The sequence below is a fragment of the Dama dama genome, chromosome 11 (assembly GCF_033118175.1).
Source record: "Dama dama isolate Ldn47 chromosome 11, ASM3311817v1, whole genome shotgun sequence".
NCBI classification, from domain to species: Eukaryota; Metazoa; Chordata; class Mammalia; order Artiodactyla; family Cervidae; genus Dama; species Dama dama.
Window position 1 is genome coordinate 612,982 of NC_083691.1, and position 24,723 is coordinate 637,704.

The 24,723-nt window shown below is 55.8% G+C and overlaps 1 protein-coding gene across 14 annotated transcripts in view; it reads left to right on the forward strand.

The window, feature by feature from the left end:
- EXD3 (exonuclease 3'-5' domain containing 3) overlaps positions 1–24,723 on the forward strand; it is an 89,901-nt gene that overhangs the window by 7,905 nt on the left and 57,273 nt on the right. For 10 of the 14 annotated variants that reach the window (XR_009694598.1, XM_061154091.1, XM_061154099.1 and 7 more), the window contains exon 3: positions 12,604–12,690. Coding sequence is in view for 11 of the 14 variants with exons in the window: in XM_061154091.1 (XP_061010074.1) it covers positions 12,627–12,690 (64 nt within the window). In the remaining 3 variants the exon portion in view is untranslated. Of the gene's footprint in view, positions 1–2,927; positions 3,072–12,603; positions 12,704–24,723 lie in introns of those variants that run through there. The other 4 variants (XM_061154093.1, XM_061154092.1, XM_061154097.1 and 1 more) reach the window with 4 other exon arrangements.

The following is a 24,723-nucleotide window of genomic DNA, read 5'->3' on the forward strand; positions in this document are numbered from 1 at the left end:
GGGTATCAGTTAGGGTCTGAATTAACAGGTACACACAGCTCTGTGTAAAATAGATGAACAACAAGGACTGTTTACTGTCCAGCACAGAGAACTATATCCAATTTCTTGTAATAACCTATATTGGAAAAGAATCTGAAAAAATAGATATATAACTGAAGGAAAAAAAGAGAAAAGTTCATTAAATACTTAAATCAGGAGGTATAAAATTAGTAAAACCAGAAGCTAGTTCTTTTTAAATTTTTGGCCATGTCATGCAGCGTGAGTCCCAAAGAAAGGCAATGCCAAAGAATGTTCAAACTACAGCACAATTGCACTCATTTCCCATGCCAGCAAAGTAATGCTCAAAATTCTCTAAGCTAGGCTTCAATAGTACATGGATGGAGAATTTCCAGATGTTCAAGCTGGATTTAGAAAAGGCAGAGGAACCAGAAATCAAATTGCCAACATCTGCTGGATCACAGAAAAAGCGAGAGAATTCCAGAAAAACATCTACTTCTGCTTCCTTGACAACACTAAAGCCTTTGACTGTGTGGATCAGAACAAACTGTGAGAAAATTCTTAAAGAGATGGGAATACCAGACCACTTTACCTGCCTCCTGAGAAACCTATATCCGGGTCAAGAAGCAACAGAACTGGATATGGAATAGCGGACTGGTTCCAAATTGGGAAAGGAGTATGTCAGGCTGTATATTGTCACCCCGCTTACTTGACTTCTATGCAGAGTATATCATGTGAAATGCCAGGCTGGATGAATCACAAGCTGGAATCAAGATTGCCAGGAGAAATATCAATAACCTCAGATATGCAGATGATACCACCCTTGTGGCAGAAAGTGAAGAACTAAAGAGCCTCTTGATGAAAGTGAAAGAAAAGAGTGAAAAAGTTGGCTTAAAGCTCAACATTCAAAAAATGAAGGTCATGGCATCCAGGCCCATCCCTTCATGGCAAATAGATGGGGAAACAATGGAAACAGTGACCGATTTTATTTTTGGGGGCTCCAAAATCACTGCAGATAGTGACTGCAGTCATGAAATTAAAAGACGCTTGGTCCTTGGAAGAAAAGCTATGACCAACCTAGACAGCACATTAAAAAGCAAAGACATTACTTTGCCAACAAAGGTCCATCTAGTCAAAGCTATGGTTTTTCCAGTAGTCATGTATGGATGTGAGATTTGGACTATAAAGAAAGCTGAGGACCGAAGAATTGATGCTTTTGAACTGCAGTGTAGAAGACTCTTGAGAGTCCCTTCGACCGCAAGGAGATCAAACCAGTCAATCCTAAATGAAATCAGTCCCGAATATTCATTGGGAGGACTAATGTTGAAGCTGAAGCTCCAATACTTTGGCCACCTGATACAAAGAACTGACTCATTGGAAAAGACCCTGATGCTAGAAAAATTGAAGGCAGGAGAAGAAGGGGATGACAGAGGATGAGGTAGTTGGATGGCATCACCGACTGGAAGGACATGAATTTGAGCAAGCTCCTGGAGTTGGTGATGGACAGGGAAGCCTGGCATGCTGCAGTCCACGGGGTCACAAAGAGTCGGACATGACTGAGTGACTGAACTGAACTGGTACAGCTTGAGAGATCTTGGTTTCCCAACCAGGAACTGAACCCAGGCCTCGGCAGTGACAGCACCAAGTCCTAATCACTGGATCACCAGGGAAGTCCCCCAAAACTAGTTTTCTGAAAAGACCAATGATGTTACCTTTTGCTAAGACTAATTAAGGGAAAACAAAAGTGAAAAAAATTCTGAAAAACACTCACAAAAGGTGAGAACCACACATGTAAACAGGATGTACACTGAGCCCTGATGTTACGATAATAAATGTGGGAGCCTTCTTGGAAATCAGGGCCTCCTGTGAGAACAGGCCTGGGGGAGCGGGGGTTCGAGTAGGCGGTGGGCGAAGACCAGCCAGGCTCAGAAGTTCTCGCTGTCTGAGCCTAGGGTCCCAGCCCCCAGCCCTGGCTACAGCCCGGGTCACCCTGAGGCAGGACTACCAGCCACCCCTCGAGACGGCAGTTGTGCCTGGCGGCGTGGACAGCCAGCGACAGGAAAGGCCCACCTTGAAGCTCAGACTCCTGGGCACCCGGGTGGGTGCCCAGCATCCTCTCTAGAGCTAACAGTCCACCGCAGTTTAACTTTCCAAAGTAACTTTTGTGGTTTGATTGTTTTTTCATGAATATGAAGTGGAGTGGGTTCATTGTGTAGTATTTAGAAGATTCAGAAAGTAAAAGAGAAAACCCAGAGGACCGGTGGGCATCCCCAGTGCCAAGTGGGTAGACGCCCGAGGGCCTTTGTTCCCAGGCAGCTGCTTTGGTGACAACTTCGTGCCACATGGGGAGGATTTGTCCCTGTGACATTAAATATTCAAAGTAAAATGATTTTTAAGGTGCTTCCCAGGTGGCTCAGTGGTAAAGAATCTGCCTGCAATGCAGGAGACTGGGGTTTGCTTGCTCCTAGGAAGAAAAGCTATGACCAGCCTCAGTCAGAACAGGCAGGGAGCAGGAACTGCCACCCAGAGGGTGGAGCTGCTGACCGCTGACCTCTGCTCCTGCTCCTGCCGCCGCCTGGCACCCAGTGAGAAAGAGTCCTGAAGAGCTTTGTGGCTGAGACTCCCAGGGCTGGTTCCTGTGTGCTACAGGGGAAGCGCCGCGCTGTGGGAGGCCAGGGTGGTGATCCAGGCAGCCAGAGACCACTGCAGTGTCCCTGAAAGTCACCGTCTGTGTGTAGAGTTGGCGACTTTGATTTTTAAAGAAAGGAACAATCCTGAAGTCAAATCAGTAAGTTAAAAATCAAGTCCCTGGGAAGGAGGGAGTGAGAAAGATGGACTGGCCAGTGTTGCCCAGTGTTGGCGAGGATTCTGAGTGAAGACCCGCCTGCTGGGGGAGTTTCCTGCAGCTGCTGCCCTGGAGACGCCCACAGATTCCCCAGAGTCGAACGCCAACCGCATCTGGCCTGGCACACTGGAGAGAGGCCGGCAGGCGTCCACACAGTCACCTGCCCGCAGAGGTGCCCACGGCTGGGTCCACAGCAGATGCCCCGCGGTGTGGACAAGCCCTGTGCTGAGTAAGGATGAGAAAGGATGGGTCCTAGGGCTGTTTTCACAAGGTGTCCTGACCAGGCGGAGCCGCCAGGGCTGGGGTGGGGGCAGTGTTCTTCGGGTGATGGCGGCTCTGGGTTAGGGGTGACGGTTGCCCACGCCTGAATATATTAGAGATGCTGAGTTGTATGCTTTAAGAAGGCCAGTTCCACAGTCTGTGGATTACATCTCCATGAAGCTTTAAAAGCATCACTGAGATGAATACACACACAGTGAATTCCATTTGAGGGACGCCCCCATCAGCGCTGTTGCTTCACTGAAGAGGCCTGAGTGGCCCCATCTGCAGGGGCCCAGCCTTCTGCTCCTGTGTCTTGGGGGTCTGGGGTGGCTCTGGGTTGATGACCCCGTCCTGCACTGGGGACAGCTGGGTGACTCCCAGAACCGTTATGCAGAGCGGTGGCTGAGGGTCCGGGCATTCGCCCGTCCTACCGAGGCCCCAGTATCGTGGTGGGGAGGCAGCCGGGGCCGCCAGGGCTGCCCTCCTCCCTGGTCAGTGGCATTTCTCCAGACCTGTGTGTCCAGCAGAATTACCTGAGCCACAGGTGTGCCTTTAAATTTTCTGTTAAAAGAAAGAGGCAAAACTACTTTTAATGATACACTTTATTTATGCCCAGTATACCCCACGTGTTCCTATTCCCGCACGTAGCCAACTTACAGAAGCCAGCACTGTTTCCTGCTGGCACCCCGAATGCGTTCGGCAGCCTGCCGGGTCACAGGGAGCGGAAGGGGATGCGGTGAGCTGGGGACTGGGCCTCAAGGCCGCCCCGATTCCCACGCTGAACCCTGCCTATCGAGCTCCTGCTAGGGTCCCCCTGGGGAGGCGGAGCCTGGGGCCCGTCAGCCCCCTTGTCAGGCCTGCGTGCCCCCTGCCCGCCCTGGAGGCACAGGGGATACCTGCAGGGACACGCAGCCAGCGCCCCCGTGTTTGTGGAAAACAGCCAGAGGAGTGGCGAAGGAAGGGACTTGGCGTCCAGGCAAGAGTGCTGTGCTGACCCCGCTGGTCGCCCCAGCCCTCCCCGCGGTGTAGAGAGAAGGCCTTGTGCTCCATACTCTCCCAGGCCGGGTGGTGGATGGACGGATGGACAGAGGGCCTCAGCCTGGGCAGCAGCATGACTCCTGCGGGGTCCTAGAGGCCTCCTTTCTGGCTGCTTGAAAGGCAGTTTGCGGTCAGGAACACAGACCCTCCACTCCTTGTTGTGCCCCCCGAGCCAGGCCATGTCCTCCACGCCCTCTGGGCTCCCGCAGGGTCTCAGGCTTCAAGGCTGGGGCACCACCCATTCACAAAGCTCTTTGAGGGGGATGATAGGCCCGAAGGATGCGCCCCAGCCTGGCCTGACCTCCTTTGGACGTGAGGGGTCGAAGGGCCTGGGAGGGGGGAGCAGGAAGGGATGCGCCCACACCACCTGCTCTGAGCCCCCTCCTGCCTCGCACGGGGGCTGGGGGCTCCACTGGAGGTGGCAGCATCCCCAAGGATGGGCCTGCTGGTGTCCTCTTCCTCCGCTGGGTCTCCTCGGGCCTGACTGAGGGCAGAGCTCAAGACGCATCTGCCTGGGGGACCAGCCCGGTCAGCGTGCCAAGCAGGAGGGCGGAGGAGGCGGGGCAGGCACAGCTGGGGGCCCTGGCTGCCTGGGAGGCTCCTGGGTAGAGAATCCAGCACCTCTCAGGAGGAGGCAGTCTGGCCTGCAGGGCTTCTCTCCAGAACCCTCCTGCCCCCTCCTTGGGTTTGAGTCCATTTCTCAGTGGCTTTGGTGTTGGGCAGGGGCTCCCCGCCCAGGTGTGGGGCGGAGCTGAGAAGCAGGGGCCTCTGGGGTGAGCGGGGGTCTTTGAGGGGGACGTCCGGTCACGTGCTAGGGCTCCCTGCAGGGATCTGGCTCAGCCTAGCCCCCTTTCTGGAGAAGGCAATGGCACCCCACTCCAGTACTCTTGCCTGGAAAATCCCGTGGACGGAGGAGCCTGTTAGGCTGCAGTCTATGGGGTCGCTACGAGTCAGACATGACTGAGCGACCTCACTTTCACTTTTCACCTCCAAGCATTGGAGAAGGAAATGGCAACCCAGTCCAGTGTTCTTGCCTGGAGAATCCCAGGGACGGTGTGCCGAGGTCCAGCCCCGGCAGGACCAGGAATACCCAAGGGATGAGTGGCGTCGGCGAGTAAGAAGACAGACAGACACACACACACAGACGTTTCGTAGAAGAGGTAGCTTTTTTTTATTTTTTAGGATAGCTCAGTTTTTATAGAATGAATGTTACCTCCCCCTTAAGTCACCACATATTACATCAGATATTGGTTTGTGCTTCTGTCAATATTTTTTTCCCCATGTTTTTCCCCTAAGCATTCATCTAGAACGTTTCTGATTACAGGGTTTATACTTAAATGTCCCGTACATAATCTTCTTGCCTCAATGGCCTAACATTCTTACTCTAACAAAAACAATGTTTCACAAATCTCAGGTATAGTGTAAATTCTTTGGACAGTAAAACAATACATGGGAGTGGTCACAGTAACATGTTTGACATTTCTGAAAATAGTACCATGAGAAAAACCTGATATTTTTCTTTACCTGAAACCACAAAATCTCAATTTACAATGATTAACTATTAAACAGCAAAAACACCTCTAAAGCAGCAAAACACCTCTATTAATAGTAAGATAATGGCAGTAAAGCTGGTTAATATAAATCTTCTATTAAAATCCTATATACCCCATTTTCTAATTTTACAAAAATACCCATAATATCCCATGTTGCTTAAAGAAAGGGAAACAGTGAACAAGTAGCAGCAAGGAAATAGCAATAGTGAAAACCCTTTCAACCAAGGAGCAAGTAAACTAAAGCAGTATATCTACTTCTAAATCTAAACACCTCTACTCTTTTCGATTCTAGAACATTATAATCTTTTAAGCAAGCAGCCAAACTATACCTGTGGCCTTTTCTTTTATGACTTGATGTTTATGGTCGTGTCCTGAGCCAGAGCAATCTTAAGCATTTCCAAAAAGACTTGGACTTTTCCAGTGAGGCCTTATTACTATATATTATATTTCCGAAAATTAATAGAAAGCCCAACAACACTAAGACAGAAGGAAGAAAGGGACATACCGGGCCCCCGGGACAACCTCGAGGGGAAGAGCTGCCTTGCAGATTCCTTTCTCGTCCCGGTGGCTCCGGAGGGGACATATTGGGCCCCCAGGGCAGCCGCATGTGAGGAAGAGCTGCCTTGCAGGTTCCTCTCTTGTCCCATGACCTTGTCACGGACTGGGTGCATCCTGGCGGCTCCCAACAACGGTGGAGCCTGGTGGACTGCCGTCTATGGGGTCGCACAGAGTCGGACACGACTGAAGCGACTTAGCAGCAGCAGCAGCAGCCCCCTTTCAGCAGAATCACAACCCTGAATGGGTTGTATTTGGTGACTTTGATTTAGAGGAAGTTCAAAAACTGGAGGTGGTGCTCACCTGGGGCTCCCGACCCTGGGACGGCATGTTTGCCTGGTACGCGCTGCAAACCCAGCACCACCATTGCAGTTTGTTTCATTTTAAAATGAGGTCAGTTTATAAGGGCTGCAGTGGGGTGAACTTGAACTTGGTAGCTGCCAGCTGTTTTCAATCTCAGAAGCACGTAGTTGCTGATTTCAGATTCCGGGGCTCGGGAACAGACCAGAGCTGAGCTTTGCTGGCCAAGGAAAGTCTGGGTCTGTCCACCTGACCTGGTGCTGGCCTGAGAACAGAGCCCGTCACCTGCCTCGCATGGCCAGGCATTGGCACCATGCCCCTGAGAGAAAGTGGGAAAGTGGCCCCACAGAGGGAGGTGGAAATATACCCACAGCGAAACCTTGGAATTGTAGAGGTTAGCCCTAGTTGAGAAGATCAGGAAAAACGCCCTCCCACAGCATATCCAAGGGCCGTCTGCCCCCTTCCCGGCTGTTGACGTTGTCGCTCAGTCGTGTCCGACTCTTTGTGACACATGGACTGCAGCAAGCCTCGCTTCCCTACCCTTCACTACCTCCCAGGGTTTGCTCAGACTCATGTCCGTTGAGTCGATGCTGCCATCCAACCTTCTCATCCGGTCGCCGCCTTCTCCTGCTCTCAGTCTTTGCCAGGATCAGAGTCTAATAAGGTGCCTCTTCGCATCAGGGGGCCAAAGTGTTGGAGCTTCAGCATCAGTCTTTCCAATGAATATTCAGGGTTGATTTCCTTCAGGATTGACTGGTTAGATCTCCTCGCAGTCCAATGGGACTCTTAAGGGTCTTTTCCAACACCACAGTTTGAAAACATCAGTTCTTCATCACTCAGCCTTCTTTATGGTCCAACTTTCATATCTGTACTTAACTATTGGAAAAACCAAAGCTTTGACTAGAGGGACCTTTGTCAGCAAAGTAATGTCTCTGCTTTTAAATATGCTGTCTAGGTTTGCCATAGCTTTTCTTTCAAAGAGCAAGCATCTTTTAACTCTATGGCTGCAGCCACCATCCGCAGTGATTCTGGAACCCAAAAGTCTCTCACTGTTTTCACTTTTTCCCCATCTATTTGCCAAGAAGTGATGGGACCGGATGCCATAATTTTAGTTTTCTGAGTGTTGAGTTTTAAGCCAGCTTTTTCACTCTCCTCTTTCACCTTTATCAAGGCTCTTTAATTCCTCTTCACCTTCTGCCATTACACTGGTATCATCTGCATATCTGACCAGCAAAGTGGATGGCTGCCATGGAAAGAAGGCCGTCGAGGCCTTGCACTTGGACAAACCCCAACTGGCTCACGTGGAAAGAGCCCGAGCATGAGGGATGGGGCCCTGCTGGGCCGGGTTCCCCAGCAGGGCAGGGCTCGGGCAGATAGGGCCTTCGCTGAGGCTCGTCTTTACATGTGTACCCTCCATGTGCGTGTTCAGCTATGTCCGACTCTGTAGCCCTTTGGACTGTAGCTCACCAGGCTCCTCTCTCTATGGGATTTTTCAGGCTGCTGGTCTTTACTACTAAGATAAAACCTCCATCTTTTCACAGAGGAAATGTCCCTGGGGTCACACAGGGTGGAGTGGCTTGCGGGCTGGACTGTGCAGGGAAGAAGGAGGGGGCTATGGGCTGGAGACCCTCTCAGAAGCCCCCAGGGCACCCATGGGCCCTGCCTGCAGCAGGACTGGAGGCCAGGAGAGGAGGCCTGTTTGGGGTTTACTTAAAGCCGCCGATTGCTCTCAGCCCCTCACTGGCTTGACTGGCTGCACCCCCAGGGCCCCAGCCCCACCCCCGCCAGGAGCTCACTGCCTCAGGGCTCATTGGCTGGGCCGGTGGGTGGGCGTGGCCATGTGCTGTGACGCGTCAGGGGCTCCAGAAACAGCCAACAACGGTGTTGACCACATGGAGCCTGCCTGGCCAGACGTGCATTAGGCCCTGATGGGGCCTGGCTGTTGGGGTGACGGAGAGGAAGAGCCAGGCTGGGCTCCCAGGGAGCGGCCCTGTACCGTCTCCAGCACCTCCTGTTGGGGACCCTCTGGCTGGCCCCAGGGTCACCCCCCACCCCAAGCCAGACAGGTCCCAGAGGTGGTGGGGTCACGGTGGGGTCACAGAGGCACAGCGGGCTGTGGAGCTGGACCAGTCCTCGTGGCCAGCACTGCCCCGGGGCCCAGGGGACGGACAGACAGTGGACACGCCAGACAGGAGGGTGAGGGGTGTGTCCCCACGTGCAGGACGCGTTCGTCCCGCTGCCTGGCCGGGCCCCCGTGTGGGCAGGACCCCGGGACGGCACTGCCTGCAGAGGGGCCCAGAGCCCGGCTCTGGTCTCGCCCAGCCAGGCAGCGCTGCCCTCCCCCTCCTGGTGTGAACAACTGCCGGCGCCCCCTCCGTGGGTGCCCTGAGGGCATGGCAGCTGGGCGAGCCAGCACCCCGGCCCCTCAGAGAGGGGGTGCTGTGGGGGTGGGCCTCTGTGTTAGAGACCCCAGCCGCCGGGAGTGCAGTCCTTCCAGGCTTGGGCCAGACGTGGAGTGGGAGGTGGGTGCCTGGGCAGACGGGCCGGGCTGCTGGCCTCACTCCGGGTCCATTCCGGTGACCATAGGCAGGAGGAAAGCAAACGCTGAGGACCGAGCGGGGAAGAGGCCTGTCACGAGCTGAGGACTGGCCCCAGCCATTGCGGAGCCCGGGAGGCCCGGGGCTGGAGACAGGGCCTCGGGGACATCTGCGTGGGGTGGGTACCCGAGACCCCAGGTGGGGAGGGAGGGTTCCTTCCCGACAGACAGATGTCTGCTCCAGGCACCGTATGCCCAGGGAGGCTCTTCCCAGGAGTACCCGCCCCCCATTCCCAAGCAGCTGTTCAGGGCCTGCGGGGTAGGCCGCAGCCCTCAGACTTGAGGAAAGCAACTTTGAGGGAAGGGGCCATGAGCAGGAGGGCGGGCGTCCATACAGGCCAACAAAGCGCGTGGAAGCTACCGGGTCCTCGGGGGGTGAAGGGAGACGGAACTCTTGGATGTTATTAAAATTCTGGTAGTGGGAATGAGTAATTAACGAAAGGGTGGCAAAAGTAAATCTCAAGAAATCTCCTCCAAAGGCAGAGAAGAGGAGACATAAGATAATTAGAGGTTCCTCCAGGAAGTCCAGCATCTGAGTCAGAGTAACCCCAAGAGGAGAGAATCCAGGGGTGTCTAGCAGACCTCACCCCATCCGTCCCTCCTTCTGGCACCTGCATGCTGGCAGGGGTGGTCCCCCAGGAGGGAAGCAGAGTCCCACTGCAGTCAGGAGTCAGGTGGTTCAGAGCTCTCAGTACCAACGGGAAGGATCATCACCGTCACCCCTGGGGATGGCTTCTCACCCACAGCCAGGCCCAGCCAGGATTCTAGTCAAGGCCTGGGGCCTGTGAAGACACTCCCAGAGAGTCGAAAGCAGTGGAACATCCCTCCTTGCAGCTATTTTCAGGAAGCTCGTGGAGAATGTGCTCCTCTAGAGTCAGGGGGAAACTGAGAAGATGAAGGCTTCGAGGTCAGGGATGCAGGAGGTCTGGAGAGAAGCGGGGTGGGGAGGCCCTGGGTGCCGGGCTCGTCCTGCGCCACTGGGCTGGACAGCAGTCGTCTGGACCAAGATGGGAGGGCAGAGGCTTGAGCAGGGATGTCCCTGGGAACAGGCAGCGCTGCTCCAGCTTGTCTGAACATCCTGGGGAGGGTTGTGGTGCTCAGTCCAGTTCATGATGGCTTTGTAAGGAATCCAACAGGGAAGACATGGTGTCACTTTTTTTTTCTTTACTCTTCCCCACTCTTTAGATAGGATAATTTCTACTGCATGCTCAGTTGCTAAGTCCTGTCCGACTCTTTGCAACCCCATGAACGGTAGCTCGCCAGGCTCCTCTGTCCATGGGAATCTCCAGGAAAGAATACTGGAGTGGGTTGCCATTCCCTTCTGCAGGAGATCTTCCTGACCAGGGATCAAACCTGAGTCTCCTGCATTGCAGGCAAATTTCTTTACCATATGAGCCACCAGGGAGGCCCTAATTTCTATTGATCTGTCTTTAAATTCACTGACTCTTTAATCTGCCATCTCCAATCTGCTGTCAAGCCCAATCAGTGGGTTTTCCATTTCAGTTATTATACTTTTATACTTTTTATTAGAGAATTGCCATTTAGTTATTTTGTGTTGTGGTTTAGTCCAACTCTTTTGCAGCCCCATGGACTGTAGCCTGCTATGCTCCTCTGTCCATGGGATTTCCCAGACAAGAGTGGGTTGCCGTTTTTTTTTCTAGGGATCTTCCTGATCCAGGGATGGAACTCACATCGCCTGCACTGGCAGGTGGACTCTTTACTGCTGAGCTGTCGGGGTTCCCATTCTTTTATGTGGTTTCATGTGATTTCCATTTCCACCAATCTGTTTCATGAAGATCGTGTTATTCTTTAACTTTTTGAACATGTTTTCATTCATTCTTTAAACACAGTTACAGTAGTTTAGTGTTAAAGTCTTTGCTAAATGCAACCTCTGAACCTCCTTCAGGTTGGTTTCTGCCATGTGCTTTTCTGTATTCTTCCCCCTTACCTATGGGTTGTATTTCCTTTGTGATTTTTATATTATCTACTGAACACTGTGAATGATAGGGACTCTATTCTGTTACCTTCGTTTGAAGAATGCTGGGTGGTGGTCTAGTGAGCAGGGCAGTTTCTGATTACCTTGAGCTGGTGAGGGGAGCATAGCTTGGCATTTCATTCAGTCAGTTCGGTTAAGTCACTCAGTCATGTCTGACTCTGTGACCCCATGGACTGCAGCACACCAGGCTTCCCTGTCCATCACCAACTCCTGCAGCTTGCTCAGACTGTTGTCCATTGAGTCGGTGATGCCATCCAACCACCTCATCCTCTGTCGTCCCCTTCTCCTCCTGCCTTCAATCTTTCCCAGCATCAGGGTCTTTTCCGGTGAGTCAGCTCTTCACATCAGGTGGCCAAAGTATTGGAGTTTCAGCTTCAACATCAGTCCTTCCAGTGAACACCGAGGACTGATCTCCTTTAGGATGGACTGGTTGGATCTCCTTGCAGTCCCAGGAACTCTCAAGAGTCTTCTCCAACACCACAGTTCAAAAGCATCAATTCTCCAGCGCTCAGCTTTCTTTATGGTCCAACTCTCACATCCATACATGACCACTGGAAAAACCATAGCCTTGACTAGACGGACCTTTGTTAGGGTGATCTTTATCTTGGAGAGGTTCACCCTACAAAGTGTCTCATGGATTTGCTGGGGCTTAGGGGCCTGGTTACACTGGTGGGGTTGGCAGAGTGGGTCTACAGTGGGTCTCTCTTGCTGTGGTCACTGGGATGGATCCCTGAGTGAGCGGCACTGCTTGACCACGCGTCTCTGACGAACTCTCAGCCCAGGGACAGCTGCCTCTGGGAGCTCTGGGGTTCCTGCACTCTCCCCTGCAGCTCTGACCCTGCGGCCCCTCCAGCAGGTGCAGTTCTGGCCCCGCAGCCCTGGTTCCCGTGAAGACTCAGTAGAAACCCTCAGAGAGCTGTGTCCAGGCCCATGGGGTGGGGGTGGATTCTCACCTTGAGCTGGGTCCATCAGTACAAGACTGCAGAGTCAGGAAACAGCCGTATCAGCCTGTTACAGAGAAGTTCAACAGTAAACGTCCAAAGCTCGTGGGAGTGGTGGCCTGCGGGTGGCGGAGTGGGTTAGGGAGCAGACGGCACGGGGGCGGGTGGGGGACCCTCCAATCCAGGCCTGTGTCAGGACCTGGGTCTAAACAGAGGCGCTGCGATGGTCCCGTGATACAAACCACACCGCAAATGAGGTCAAGCTGGCCCCTTTCCCTAAATGTGGAAAAGTAAAATGCATGTTGGCAGGAGCCTGTGGGCCACCTGGGGACGGCAATGCTTTGTTGTAGGCCTGGATGATTTAGAGCTGACTGCGCCCGTGGGGCAGACTCCTGTCGGGAAGCTGAGGCCACCCAGGCCCCCACTCCCAGCCACAGCAGTGGGCCCTGGTTGGCTGCCCTTCGAGGTCTCCCCCTTGTGTGGAGCCTGCAGCCTAACTGTCTGTCTCCACTGGTCTCCAGCAGCTCCTGCATTTTCCCTGAGAATGGACCCCGGAGACCCCGAGGAAAGGCCTGCTGCCGCTGACCCCGCCGCTGACACCACTGGTGGTGAGTCCCGCCGGTGAGCCTGTGCCCCTCACGGCCCCAAGCCCAGCGGGCAGTGCAGGGCGGGCCGTGGGGTGGGCGCGTGGGTGTGCACGGGGCAGGGACACTGGGTGAGAGGCATGGGGCGGCGCCAGCCTGGGGCACGGACAGCGGCCTCAGGTGTGGGTGGGGGCAGGCCGCTGGCTGCTGCCACGGCCTCCTGTCCCAGGGCCGTGGGCGCACCTCCTGCCGCCTGGGAAGCGTGACCCCGTGACCCCATGGTGGCCTGCCTGCTTGCCGCGTGCCTGGTGACTAACACTGAAGGGCGGCCGTGACTGGACAGACAGTTCTGGGAGAAGGACGGAGCCCACGCTGAGGTGTGGGTAGAGCTGGGTGCGCAGGTGGTTTTCTCTGGAGCCTTCACTGCGCCCCACACCAAGTATGGACACAAGGCCTCTCATCCGTCCAGCCAAGAAGGCGGGAGCAGGGGGCTGACCGGTGTCTGAAGAGCCGGAGCCCCCACGTGGCCCCCACGTGGCCCCAGCCCCAAGACAGCCGAGGCTGTTGGCTCTGGACTCTCCTCCAGAAACCCCGAACTCCTCTCGGGCAGCGTCTGTGGGCTCTGCAGGGCTTGCTTTCTGCGCGTCTGCTGTGTTTGGTGATGTGGGCGGGGCAGACACAGGGCCACATGAAGTCTGATATGAAGTCCCTGCCAGAAAGACAGATGGTGACGTGGAAGAGGAGACCGAGGCTGGAGAAGTAGGGGCTCCTCCCAGGCCAAGACCCTGTGTCCAGTTGGAGAGTGGTCCCCTCCTGCTAACCTGAGCACCCTGAGGGGCTGTCTCTGTGCTGGGCTGGGTCCCCAAGTGGGCACACTGGTGGGAAGGAGGGCCCCCAGCATGTAAGCAAAAGGGCAGCACCTTCTGCAGGTGGTGTGGACGGAGGTCTGGTCCAGCCTCTGAGCCCACAACACAGGGTCCTGGGCATCTCCCTGGGGTCCTCTGAGATACGTGTCCTGCTCTAGCAGACCCTCCAAGGGGGTGGTGGCAGATGCCTTTACACTAACCTAAAAACTGGACTCCACTGCTGCCCAAGTGTCCTCAACATGAACTCCAAGCTGTTCCCCATGGCCCATTTTATGTGAAGTCTTTGGGCCTTAAAGCCCACATATTGGGAAAGGGGATCAGACACAGCCCCCCATCAGAAACAGTCCTCCCCATCAGACACAGTCCCCCATCCACACAGTCCCCCATCACACACAGTAGCCCCCATCATGCACACAGTACCCCCATCACACACAGTCCTGTCACACACAGTCCCCCCATCACACACAGTCCCCCCCATCACACACAGTCCCATCACAGAGTCCCCCCAACACACACAGTCCCATCACACACAGTCCCCCCCATCACACACAGTCTATTATCACAAACAGCCCGCCGTCACACACAGGCCCCCATCACACACAGTCCTATCACGCACAGTCCCCCCATCAAACAGAGTCCCATCACGCACAGTCCCCCCATCACACATAGTCTCATCATGCACAGTCCCACCATCACACACAGTCCCCCCATCACACACAGTCCCATCACACACAGCCCCCCATCAGACACACTCTATCATCACACACAGCCCCCCAACACACACAGTTCCCCATCACACACAGTCCCCCCATCACACACAGTCCGACCGTCACACGGAGTCCACCCATCACACACAGTCCCACCATCACACACAGTCCCATCACACATAGTCCCATCCCACACAGCCCCCCATCACAGACAGTCCGCCCATCACACACAGTCGCATCAAACACAGTCCTGTCACACAAAGTCCCATCACAAACAGCCCCCCATCACACACAGCCCCCCATCACACACAGCCCCCCCAACCCACACAGTCCCCCCATCACTCACACAGTCCCCCCATCACACACAGTCCCATCACACACAGTCCTATCACACACAGTCCCCCCATCACATACAGTCCTATCACACAGTCAGCCATCACACACATTCCCCCATCACACACAGTCCCCCCATCACACACACTCCCATTACACACTGTCGCCCCATCACACACAGTCCCATTACACACTGTCCCCCCATCACACACAGTCCCCCATCACACACAGTCCCCCCATCACACACAGTCTATCATCACACACAGTCCCATCACACACAGCCCCCCATCACACACAGTCCCATTACACACAGTCCCCCATCACACACAGTTCCATCACACACAGTCCCGCCGCACACACAGTCCCCCCGTCACACACAGTCCCCCTGTCACACACATTCCCCCCATCACACACAGTCCCCCCATCACTCACACAGTCTATCATCCCACACAGTCTATCATCACACACAGTCCCCCATCACACACAGTACCATCACACACAGTCCCCCATCACACACAGTCCCCCATCACACACAGTCCCCCATCACACACAGTCCCCTTATCACACACAGTCCCCCCGTCACACACAGTCCCCCCAACACACACAGTCCCATCACACACAGTCCCCCCATCACACACAGTCCCCCCGTCACACACAGTCCCCCATCACACACAGTCCCATCACACACAGTCCCCCCATCACACACAGTCCCCCATCACACACAGTACCATCACACACAGTCCCCTTATCACACAGAGTCCCCCCGTCACACACAGTCCCCCCAACACACACAGTCCCATCACACACAGTCCCCCCATCACACACAGTCCCCCCGTCACACACAGTACCCCCATCACACACAGTCCCATCACACACAGTCCCCCCATCACACACAGGCCCATTACACACAGTCCCCCAATCACACACAGTCCCCCCATCACACACAGTCCCATCACACACAGTCCCGCCGCACACACAGTCCCCCCGTCACACACAGTCCCCCTGTCACACACATTCCCCCCATCACACACAGTCCCCCCCATCACTCACACAGTCTATCATCCCACACAGTCTATCATCACACACAGTCCCCCATCACACACAGTACCATCACACACAGTCCCCCATCACACACAGTCCCCCATCACACACAGTACCATCACACACAGTCCCCTTATCACACACAGTCCCCCGTCACACACAGTCCCTCCAACACACACAGTCCCATCACACACAGTCCCCCCATCACACACAGTCCCCCCGTCACACACAGTCCCCCCATCACACACAGTACCATCACACACAGTCTCCACATCACACACAGGCCCATCACACACAGTCCCCCCATCACACACACTCCCATTACACACTGTCGCCCCATCACACACAGTCCCATTACACACTGTCCCCCCATCACACACAGTCCCCCATCACACACAGTCCCCCCATCACACACAGTCTATCATCACACACAGTCCCATCACACACAGCCCCCCATCACACACAGCCCCCCATCACACACAGTCCCATTACACACAGTCCCCCATCACACACAGTTCCATCACACACAGTCCCGCCGCACACACAGTCCCCCCGTCACACACAGTCCCCCTGTCACACACATTCCCCCCATCACACACAGTCCCCCCATCACTCACACAGTCTATCATCCCACACAGTCTATCATCACACACAGTCCCCCATCACACACAGTACCATCACACACAGTCCCCCATCACACACAGTCCCCCCGTCACACACAGTCCCTCCAACACACACAGTCCCATCACACACAGTCCCCCCATCACACACAGTCCCCCCGTCACACACAGTCCCCCCATCACACACAGTACCATCACACACAGTCTCCACATCACACACAGGCCCATCACACACAGTCCCCCAATCACACACAGTCCCCCCATCACACACACAGTGCCCCATCACACACAGTCACCCCATCAGACACAGCCCCGTCACACACAGTACCCCCGTCACACAGTACCCCCATCACACACAGCCCCGCATCACACACCGTTGCCCCATCACACACAGTACCCCCATTACACACAGTCCCCCATCACACACAGCCCCCCTGTCACACACAGCCCCCCTGTCATACACAGTCCCCTCGTCACACACAGTCCCATCACACACAGACCCAGCAGACATAGTCCCAATACACACAGTCCCCCCATCGCACACAGTCTCCCCGTCACACACAGGCCATCACACGCAGTCCCATCACACACAGCCCACCATCACACACAGTCCCATCACACAAAGTCCCCCCATCACACACAGTGCCCCCATCAGACACAGCCCTCCCATCACACACAGTCCCCCCGTCACACACAGTTCCATCACATACAGCCCCCTATCACACACAGTCCCTGCATCACACACAGTCTCCCCATCACACACAGTCCCCCCGTCACACACATCCCCGTCATCACAGTCCCCGCGTCACACACATTCCGCCCGTCACACACAGTCCCATCACACACTGTCCCCGCATCACACACAGTCCCCCCATCACACACAGTCCCCCCATCACACACACAGCCCCCCATCACACACAGTCCCCCCGTCACACAGAGTCCCGTCACACACAGGCCCCCCGTCACACACAGCCCCCCTGTCACACACAGTCCCCCCATCACTCACACAGTTCCCCCATCACACACAGTCCCCCCTGTCACACACAGCCCCCCTGTCACACACAGTCCCCCCATCACTCACACAGTCCCCCATCACATACAGTCCCCCATCACATACAGTCCCATCACACACAGTCCCCCCGTCACACACAGTCCCCTCATCACTCACTCCCCCAATACACACAGTCCCCCATCACTCACACATTCCCCCCATCACATACAGTCCCATCACACACAGTCACCCCGTCAGACACAGTGTATCATCACACACAGCCCCCCAACACACACAGTTCCCCATCACACACCGTCCCCCCATCACACACAGTCTCCCCATCACACACAGTCCCATCACTCACATAGTCCCCCATCACACACAGCCCCCCATCGCACAGTCCCCCCATCACACACAGTCCCCCCATCACACACAGCCCTCCCGTCACACAGTCCCCCCATCACACACAGTCCCATCACACAGCCCTCTATCACACACAGCCCCCCATCACACAGCCCCCCATCACACACAGTCCCCCCATCACATACAGTCCCCCTGCCACACATAGTCCCCCTGTCACATACAGTTCCCCCGTCATACACAGCCCTCCCTTCACACACAGTCCCCCCATCATACGCAGTCCCATCACACAGCCCTCTATCACACACAGCCCCCCCATCACACAGCCCCCCATCACACACAGTCCCCCCGTCACATACAGTCCCCCTGCCACACATAGTCCCCCCGTCACACACAGTCCCCCCATCATACACAGCCCTCCCTTCACACACAGTCCCCCCATCACATGCAGTCCCATCACACAGCCCTCTATCACACACAGCCCCCCATCATACATGTTCCCCCGTCACACACAGTCCCCCCGTCACACACAGTCCCCCCTTCACACACAGTACCCCCGTCACACATAGTCCCCCGGTCATACATAGCCCTCCCTTCACACACAGTACCCCCATCACATGCAGTCCCATCACATGCAGTCCCATCACACACAGCCCACCATCACACAGAGCCCCCCATCATACATGTCCCCCCGTCACACACAGTCCCCCCGTCACACACAGTCCCCCCGTCACACAGTCTATCATCACACACCCCACCATCACACACAGTCCCATTACACACAGTCCCCCATCACACACAGTCCCATCATGCATAGTCCCTCCATCACACACAGTCCCCTCATCACACACAGTCCCATCACACACAGCCCCCCATCAGACACAGTCTATCATGACACACAGCCCCCCAACACACACAGTTCCCCATCACACACAGTCCCCCCATCACACACAGTCCAACCGTCACACACAGTCCACCCATCACACACAGTCCCACCATCACACACAGTCCCATCACACACAGTCCCATCCCACACAGCCCCCCATCACAGACAGTCCGCCCATCACACACAGTCGCATCAAACACAGTCCTGTCACACAAAGTCCCATCACAAACAGCCCCCCATCACACACAGCCCCCCATCACACACAGTCAGCCATCACACACAGTCCCCCCAACCCACACAGTCCCCCCATCACTCACACAGTACCCCCATCACACACAGTCCCATCACACACAGTCCTATCACACACAGTCCCCCCATCACATACAGTCCTATCACACAGTCAGCCATCACACACATTCCCCCATCACACACAGTCCCCCCATCACACACACTCCCATTACACACTGTCCCCCCATCACACACACTCCCATTACACACTGTCCCCCCATCACACAGTCCCCCATCACACATAGTCCCCCCATCACACACAGTCTATCATCACACACAGTCCCATCACACACAGCCCCCATCACACACAGCCCCCCATCACACACAGTCCCATTACACACAGTCCCCCCGCCACACACAGTCCCCCATCACACACAGTCTATCATCACACACAGTCCCATCACACACAGCCCCCCCGCACACACAGTCCCCCCGTCACACACAGTCCCCCCGTCACACACATTCCCCCCATCACACACAGTCCCCCATCACACACAGTACCATCACACACAGTCCCCCATCACACACAGTACCATCACACACAGTCCCCTTATCACACACAGTCCCCCCTTCACACACAGTCCCCCATCACACACAGTCTATCATCACACACAGTCCCATCACACACAGCCCCCCATCACACACAGCCCCCCATCACACAGTCCCATCACACACAGCCCCCCATCACAAACAGCCCCCCATCACACACAGTCCCATTACACACAGTCCTCCATCACACACAGTCCCATCACACAGAGTCCCCCCATCACACACTGTCACTGCATCACTCACACAGTCCCCCATCACACACAGTCCCATCACACAGAGTCCCCCCATCACACAGAGTCCCCCCATCACACACAGTCCCCCATCACACACAGTCCCCCCGTCACTCACACAGTCCCATCACACACAGTTCCCCCATCAGACACAGTCCCCCCATCATACACAGTCCCACCATCACACACAGTCCCCCCATGACACACAGTACATCTGTCACACACAGTCCCATCACACACAGTCCCCCATCACACACAGTCCCCCATCACACACAGTCCCCCATCACACACAGTACCATCACACACAGTCCCCCTATCACACACAGTCCCCCCAACACACACAGTACCATCACATACAGTGCCCCATCACACACAGTCACCCCATCAGATACAGCCCCATCACACACAGTACCCCCATCACACAGTATCCCCATCACACACAGCCCCGCATCACACACCATCGCCCCATCACACACAGTCCCCCCATTACACACAGTCCCCCATCACACACAGCCCCCCTGTCACACACAGCCCCCCATCACACACAGTCCTCTCGTCACACACAGTCCCATCACACACAGACCCAGCAGACACAGTCCCAATACACACAGTCCCCCCATCGCACACAGTCTCCCCGTCACACACAGGCCATCACATGCAGTCCCATCACACACAGCCCCCCATCACACACAGTCCCCCCGTCACACACAGTCCCATCACACACAGACCCAGCAGACACAGTCCCAATACACACAGTCCCCCCATCGCACACAGTCCCCCCGTCACACATAGTCCCCCCATCACACACAGTCCCCCCATCACACACAGCCCACCATCACACACAGTTCCCCGTCACACATAGTCTGTCATCACACACAGCCCCCCATAACACACAGTCCCATCACACAAAGTCCCCCCATCACACACAGTGCCCCCATCAGACACAGCCCTCCCATCACACACAGTCCCCCCGTCACACAGAGTCCCATCACACACAGTCCCCCATCACACACAGCCCTCCCATCACACACAGTCCCCCCGTCACACACAGTCCCATCACACACTGTCCCCGCATCACACACAGTCCCCCCATCACACAGAGTCCCCCCATCACACACAGCCCTCCCATCACACACAGTCCCCCTGTCACACACAGTCCCATCACACACTGTCCCCGCATCACACACAGTCCCCCCATCACACACAGTCCCCCCGTCACACACAGTCCCATCACACACTGTCCCCGCATCACACACAGTCCCCCCATCACACAGAGTCCCCCCATCACACACAGCCCTCCCATCACACACAGTCCCCCCGTCACACACAGTCCCATCACACACTGTCCCCGCATCACACACAGTCCCCCCATCACACACAGTCCCCCCATCACACACACAGCCCCCCATCACACACAGTCCCCCCGTCACACAGAGTCCCGTCACACACAGGCCCCCCGTCACACACAGCCCCCCTGTCACACACAGTCCCCCCATCACTCACACAGTCCCCCCATCACACACAGTCCCCCCTGTCACACACAGCCCCCCTGTCACACACAGTCCCCCCATCACTCACACAGTCCCCCATCACATACAGTCCCATCACACACAGTCCCCCCGTCACACACAGTCCCCTCATCACTCACCCCCCCCAATATACACAGCCCCCACATCACTCACACAGTCCCCCATCACACACAGTCCCATCACACACAGCCCCCCTGTCACACACAGTCCCCCCATCACTCACACAGTCCCCCCATCACATACAGTCCCATCACACACAGTCCCCCCGTCACACACAGTCCCCTCATCACTCACTCCCCCAATACACACAGTCCCCCATCACTCACACATTCCCCCCATCACATACAGTCCCATCACACACAGTCCCCCCGTCAGACACAGTCTATCATCACACACAGTCCCCCAACACACACAGTTCCCCATCACACACCGTCCCCCCATCACACACAGTCTCCCCATCACACACAGTCCCATCACTCACATAGTCCCCCATCACACACAGCCCCCCATCACACAGTCCCCCCATCACACACAGTCCCCCCATCACACACAGCCCTCCCGTCACACAGTCCCCCCATCATACACAGTCCCATCACACAGCCCTCTATCACACACAGCCCCCCATCACACAGCCCCCCATCACACACAGTCCCCCCGTCACATACAGTCCCCCTGCAACACATAGTCCCCCGGTCACACACAGTCCCCCCGTCATACACAGCCCTCCCTTCACACACAGTCCCCCCATCACATGCAGTCCCATCACACAGCCCTCTATCACACACAGCCCCCCATCACACAGCCCCATCACACACAGTCCCCCCTTCACACACAGTCCCCCCGTCACACATAGTCCCCCGGTCATACATAGCCCTCCCTTCACACACAGTCCCCCCATCACATGCAGTCCCATCACACGCAGTCCCATCACACACAGCCCACCATCACACAGAGCCCCCCATCATACACGTCCCCCCGTCACACACAGTCCCCCCGTCACACAGTCTATCATCACACACCCCACCATCACACACAGTCCCATTACACACAGTCTATCATCACACACAGTCCTATCACGCACAGTCCCCCCGTCACACACAGTCCCATTACACACAGTCCCCCATCACACACAGTCCCATCATGCATAGTCCCTCCATCACACACAGTCCCCTCATCACACACAGTCCCATCACACACAGCCCCCCATCAGACACAGTCTATCATGACACACAGCCCCCCAACACACACAGTTCCCCATCACACACAGTCCCCCCATCACACACAGTCCAACCGTCACACACAGTCCACCCATCACACACAGTCCCACCATCACACACAGTCCCATCACACACAGTCCCATCCCACACAGCCCCCCATCACAGACAGTCCGCCCATCACACACAGTCGCATCAAACACAGTCCTGTCACACAAAGTCCCATCACAAACAGCCCCCCATCACACACAGCCCCCCATCACACACAGTCAGCCATCACACACAGTCCCCCCAACCCACACAGTCCCCCCATCACTCACACAGTACCCCCATCACACACAGTCCCATCACACACAGTCCTATCACACACAGTCCCCCCATCACATACAGTCCTATCACACAGTCAGCCATCACACACATTCCCCCATCACACACAGTCCCCCCATCACACACACTCCCATTACACACTGTCCCCCCATCACACACACTCCCATTACACACTGTCCCCCCATCACACACAGTCCCCCATCACACACAGTCCCCCATCACACATAGTCCCCCCATCACACACAGTCTATCATCACACACAGTCCCATCACACACAGCCCCCATCACACACAGCCCCCCATCACACACAGTCCCATTACACACAGTCCCCCATCACACACAGTCCCCCCGTCACACACAGTCCCCCCGTCACACACATTCCCCCCGTCACACACAGTCCCCCATCACACACAGTACCATCACACACAGTCCCCTTATCACACACAGTCCCCCTGTCACACACAGTCCCCCATCACACACAGTCTATCATCACACACAGTCCCATCACACACAGCCCCCCATCACACAGTCCCATCACACACAGCCCCCCATCACTCACAGCCCCCCATCACACACAGTCCCATTACACACAGTCCTCCATCACACATAGTCCCATCACACAGAGTCCCCCCATCACACACTGTCACTGCATCACTCACACAGTCCCCCATCACACACAGTCCCGTCACACAGAGTCCCCCCATCACACAGAGTCCCCCCATCACACACAGTCCCCCCGTCACTCACACAGTCCCTTCACACACAGTTCCCCCATCAGACACAGTCCCCCCATCATACACAGTCCCACCATCACACACAGTCCCCCCATGACACACAGTACATCTGTCACACACAGTCCCATCACACACAGTCCCCCTTCACACACAGTCCCCCATCACACACAGTACCATCACACACAGTCCCCCTATCACACACAGTCCCCCCAACACACACAGTACCATCACATACAGTGCCCCATCACACACAGTCACCCCATCAGATACAGCCCCATCACACACAGCCCCCCTGTCACACACAGCCCCCCGTCACACACAGTCCTCTCGTCACACACAGTCCCATCACACACAGACCCAGCAGACACAGTCCCAATACACACAGTCCCCCCATCGCACACAGTCTCCCCGTCACACACAGGCCATCACACGCAGTCCCATCACACACAGCCCCCCATCACACACAGTCCCCCCGTCACACACAGTCCCATCACACACAGACCCAGCAGACACAGTCCCAATATACACAGTCCCCCCATCGCACACAGTCCCCCCATCACACATAGTCCCCCCGTCACACACAGTCCCCCCATCACACACAGCCCACCATCACACACAGTTCCCCGTCACACATAGTCTGTCATCACACACAGCCCCCCATAACACACAGTCCCATCACACAAAGTCCCCCCATCACACACAGTGCCCCCATCAGACACAGCCCTCCCATCACACACAGTCCCCCCGTCACACAGAGTCCCATCACACACAGTCCCCCATCACACACAGTCCCATCACACACAGTCCCCCCGCACACACAGTCCCCCCATCACACACAGTCCCCCCATCACACACAGTCCCCCCATCACTCACACAGTCCTCCCATCCCACACAGTCCCATCACTCATCATTCCCCTCATCACACACAGCGCCCCATCACACACAGTCCCCCTTCACACACAGTCTATCATCACACACAGTCCCCCATCACACACACAGTCCCCCCGTCACACACAGCCCCCCGTCACACACAGGCCCCCCATCACTCACACAGTACGCCCATCACTCACACAGTGCCCCCATCACATACAGTCCCATCACACACAGTCCCCCCATCACACACAGTCCCCCCTTCACACACAGTCCCCCCACCACTCACCCCCCATTACACACAGTCCCCCCATCTCTCACACATTCCCCCCGTCACACACAGTCCCATCACACACAGTCCCCCCGTCACACACAGTCCCCCCATCACACACAGTCCCCCCATCCCACATAGTCTATCATTACACACAGTCCCCCATCACACACGGTCCCCCATCACACACAGTCTAGCTTCACACACAGTCCCATCACACACAGCCCCGCATCACACACAG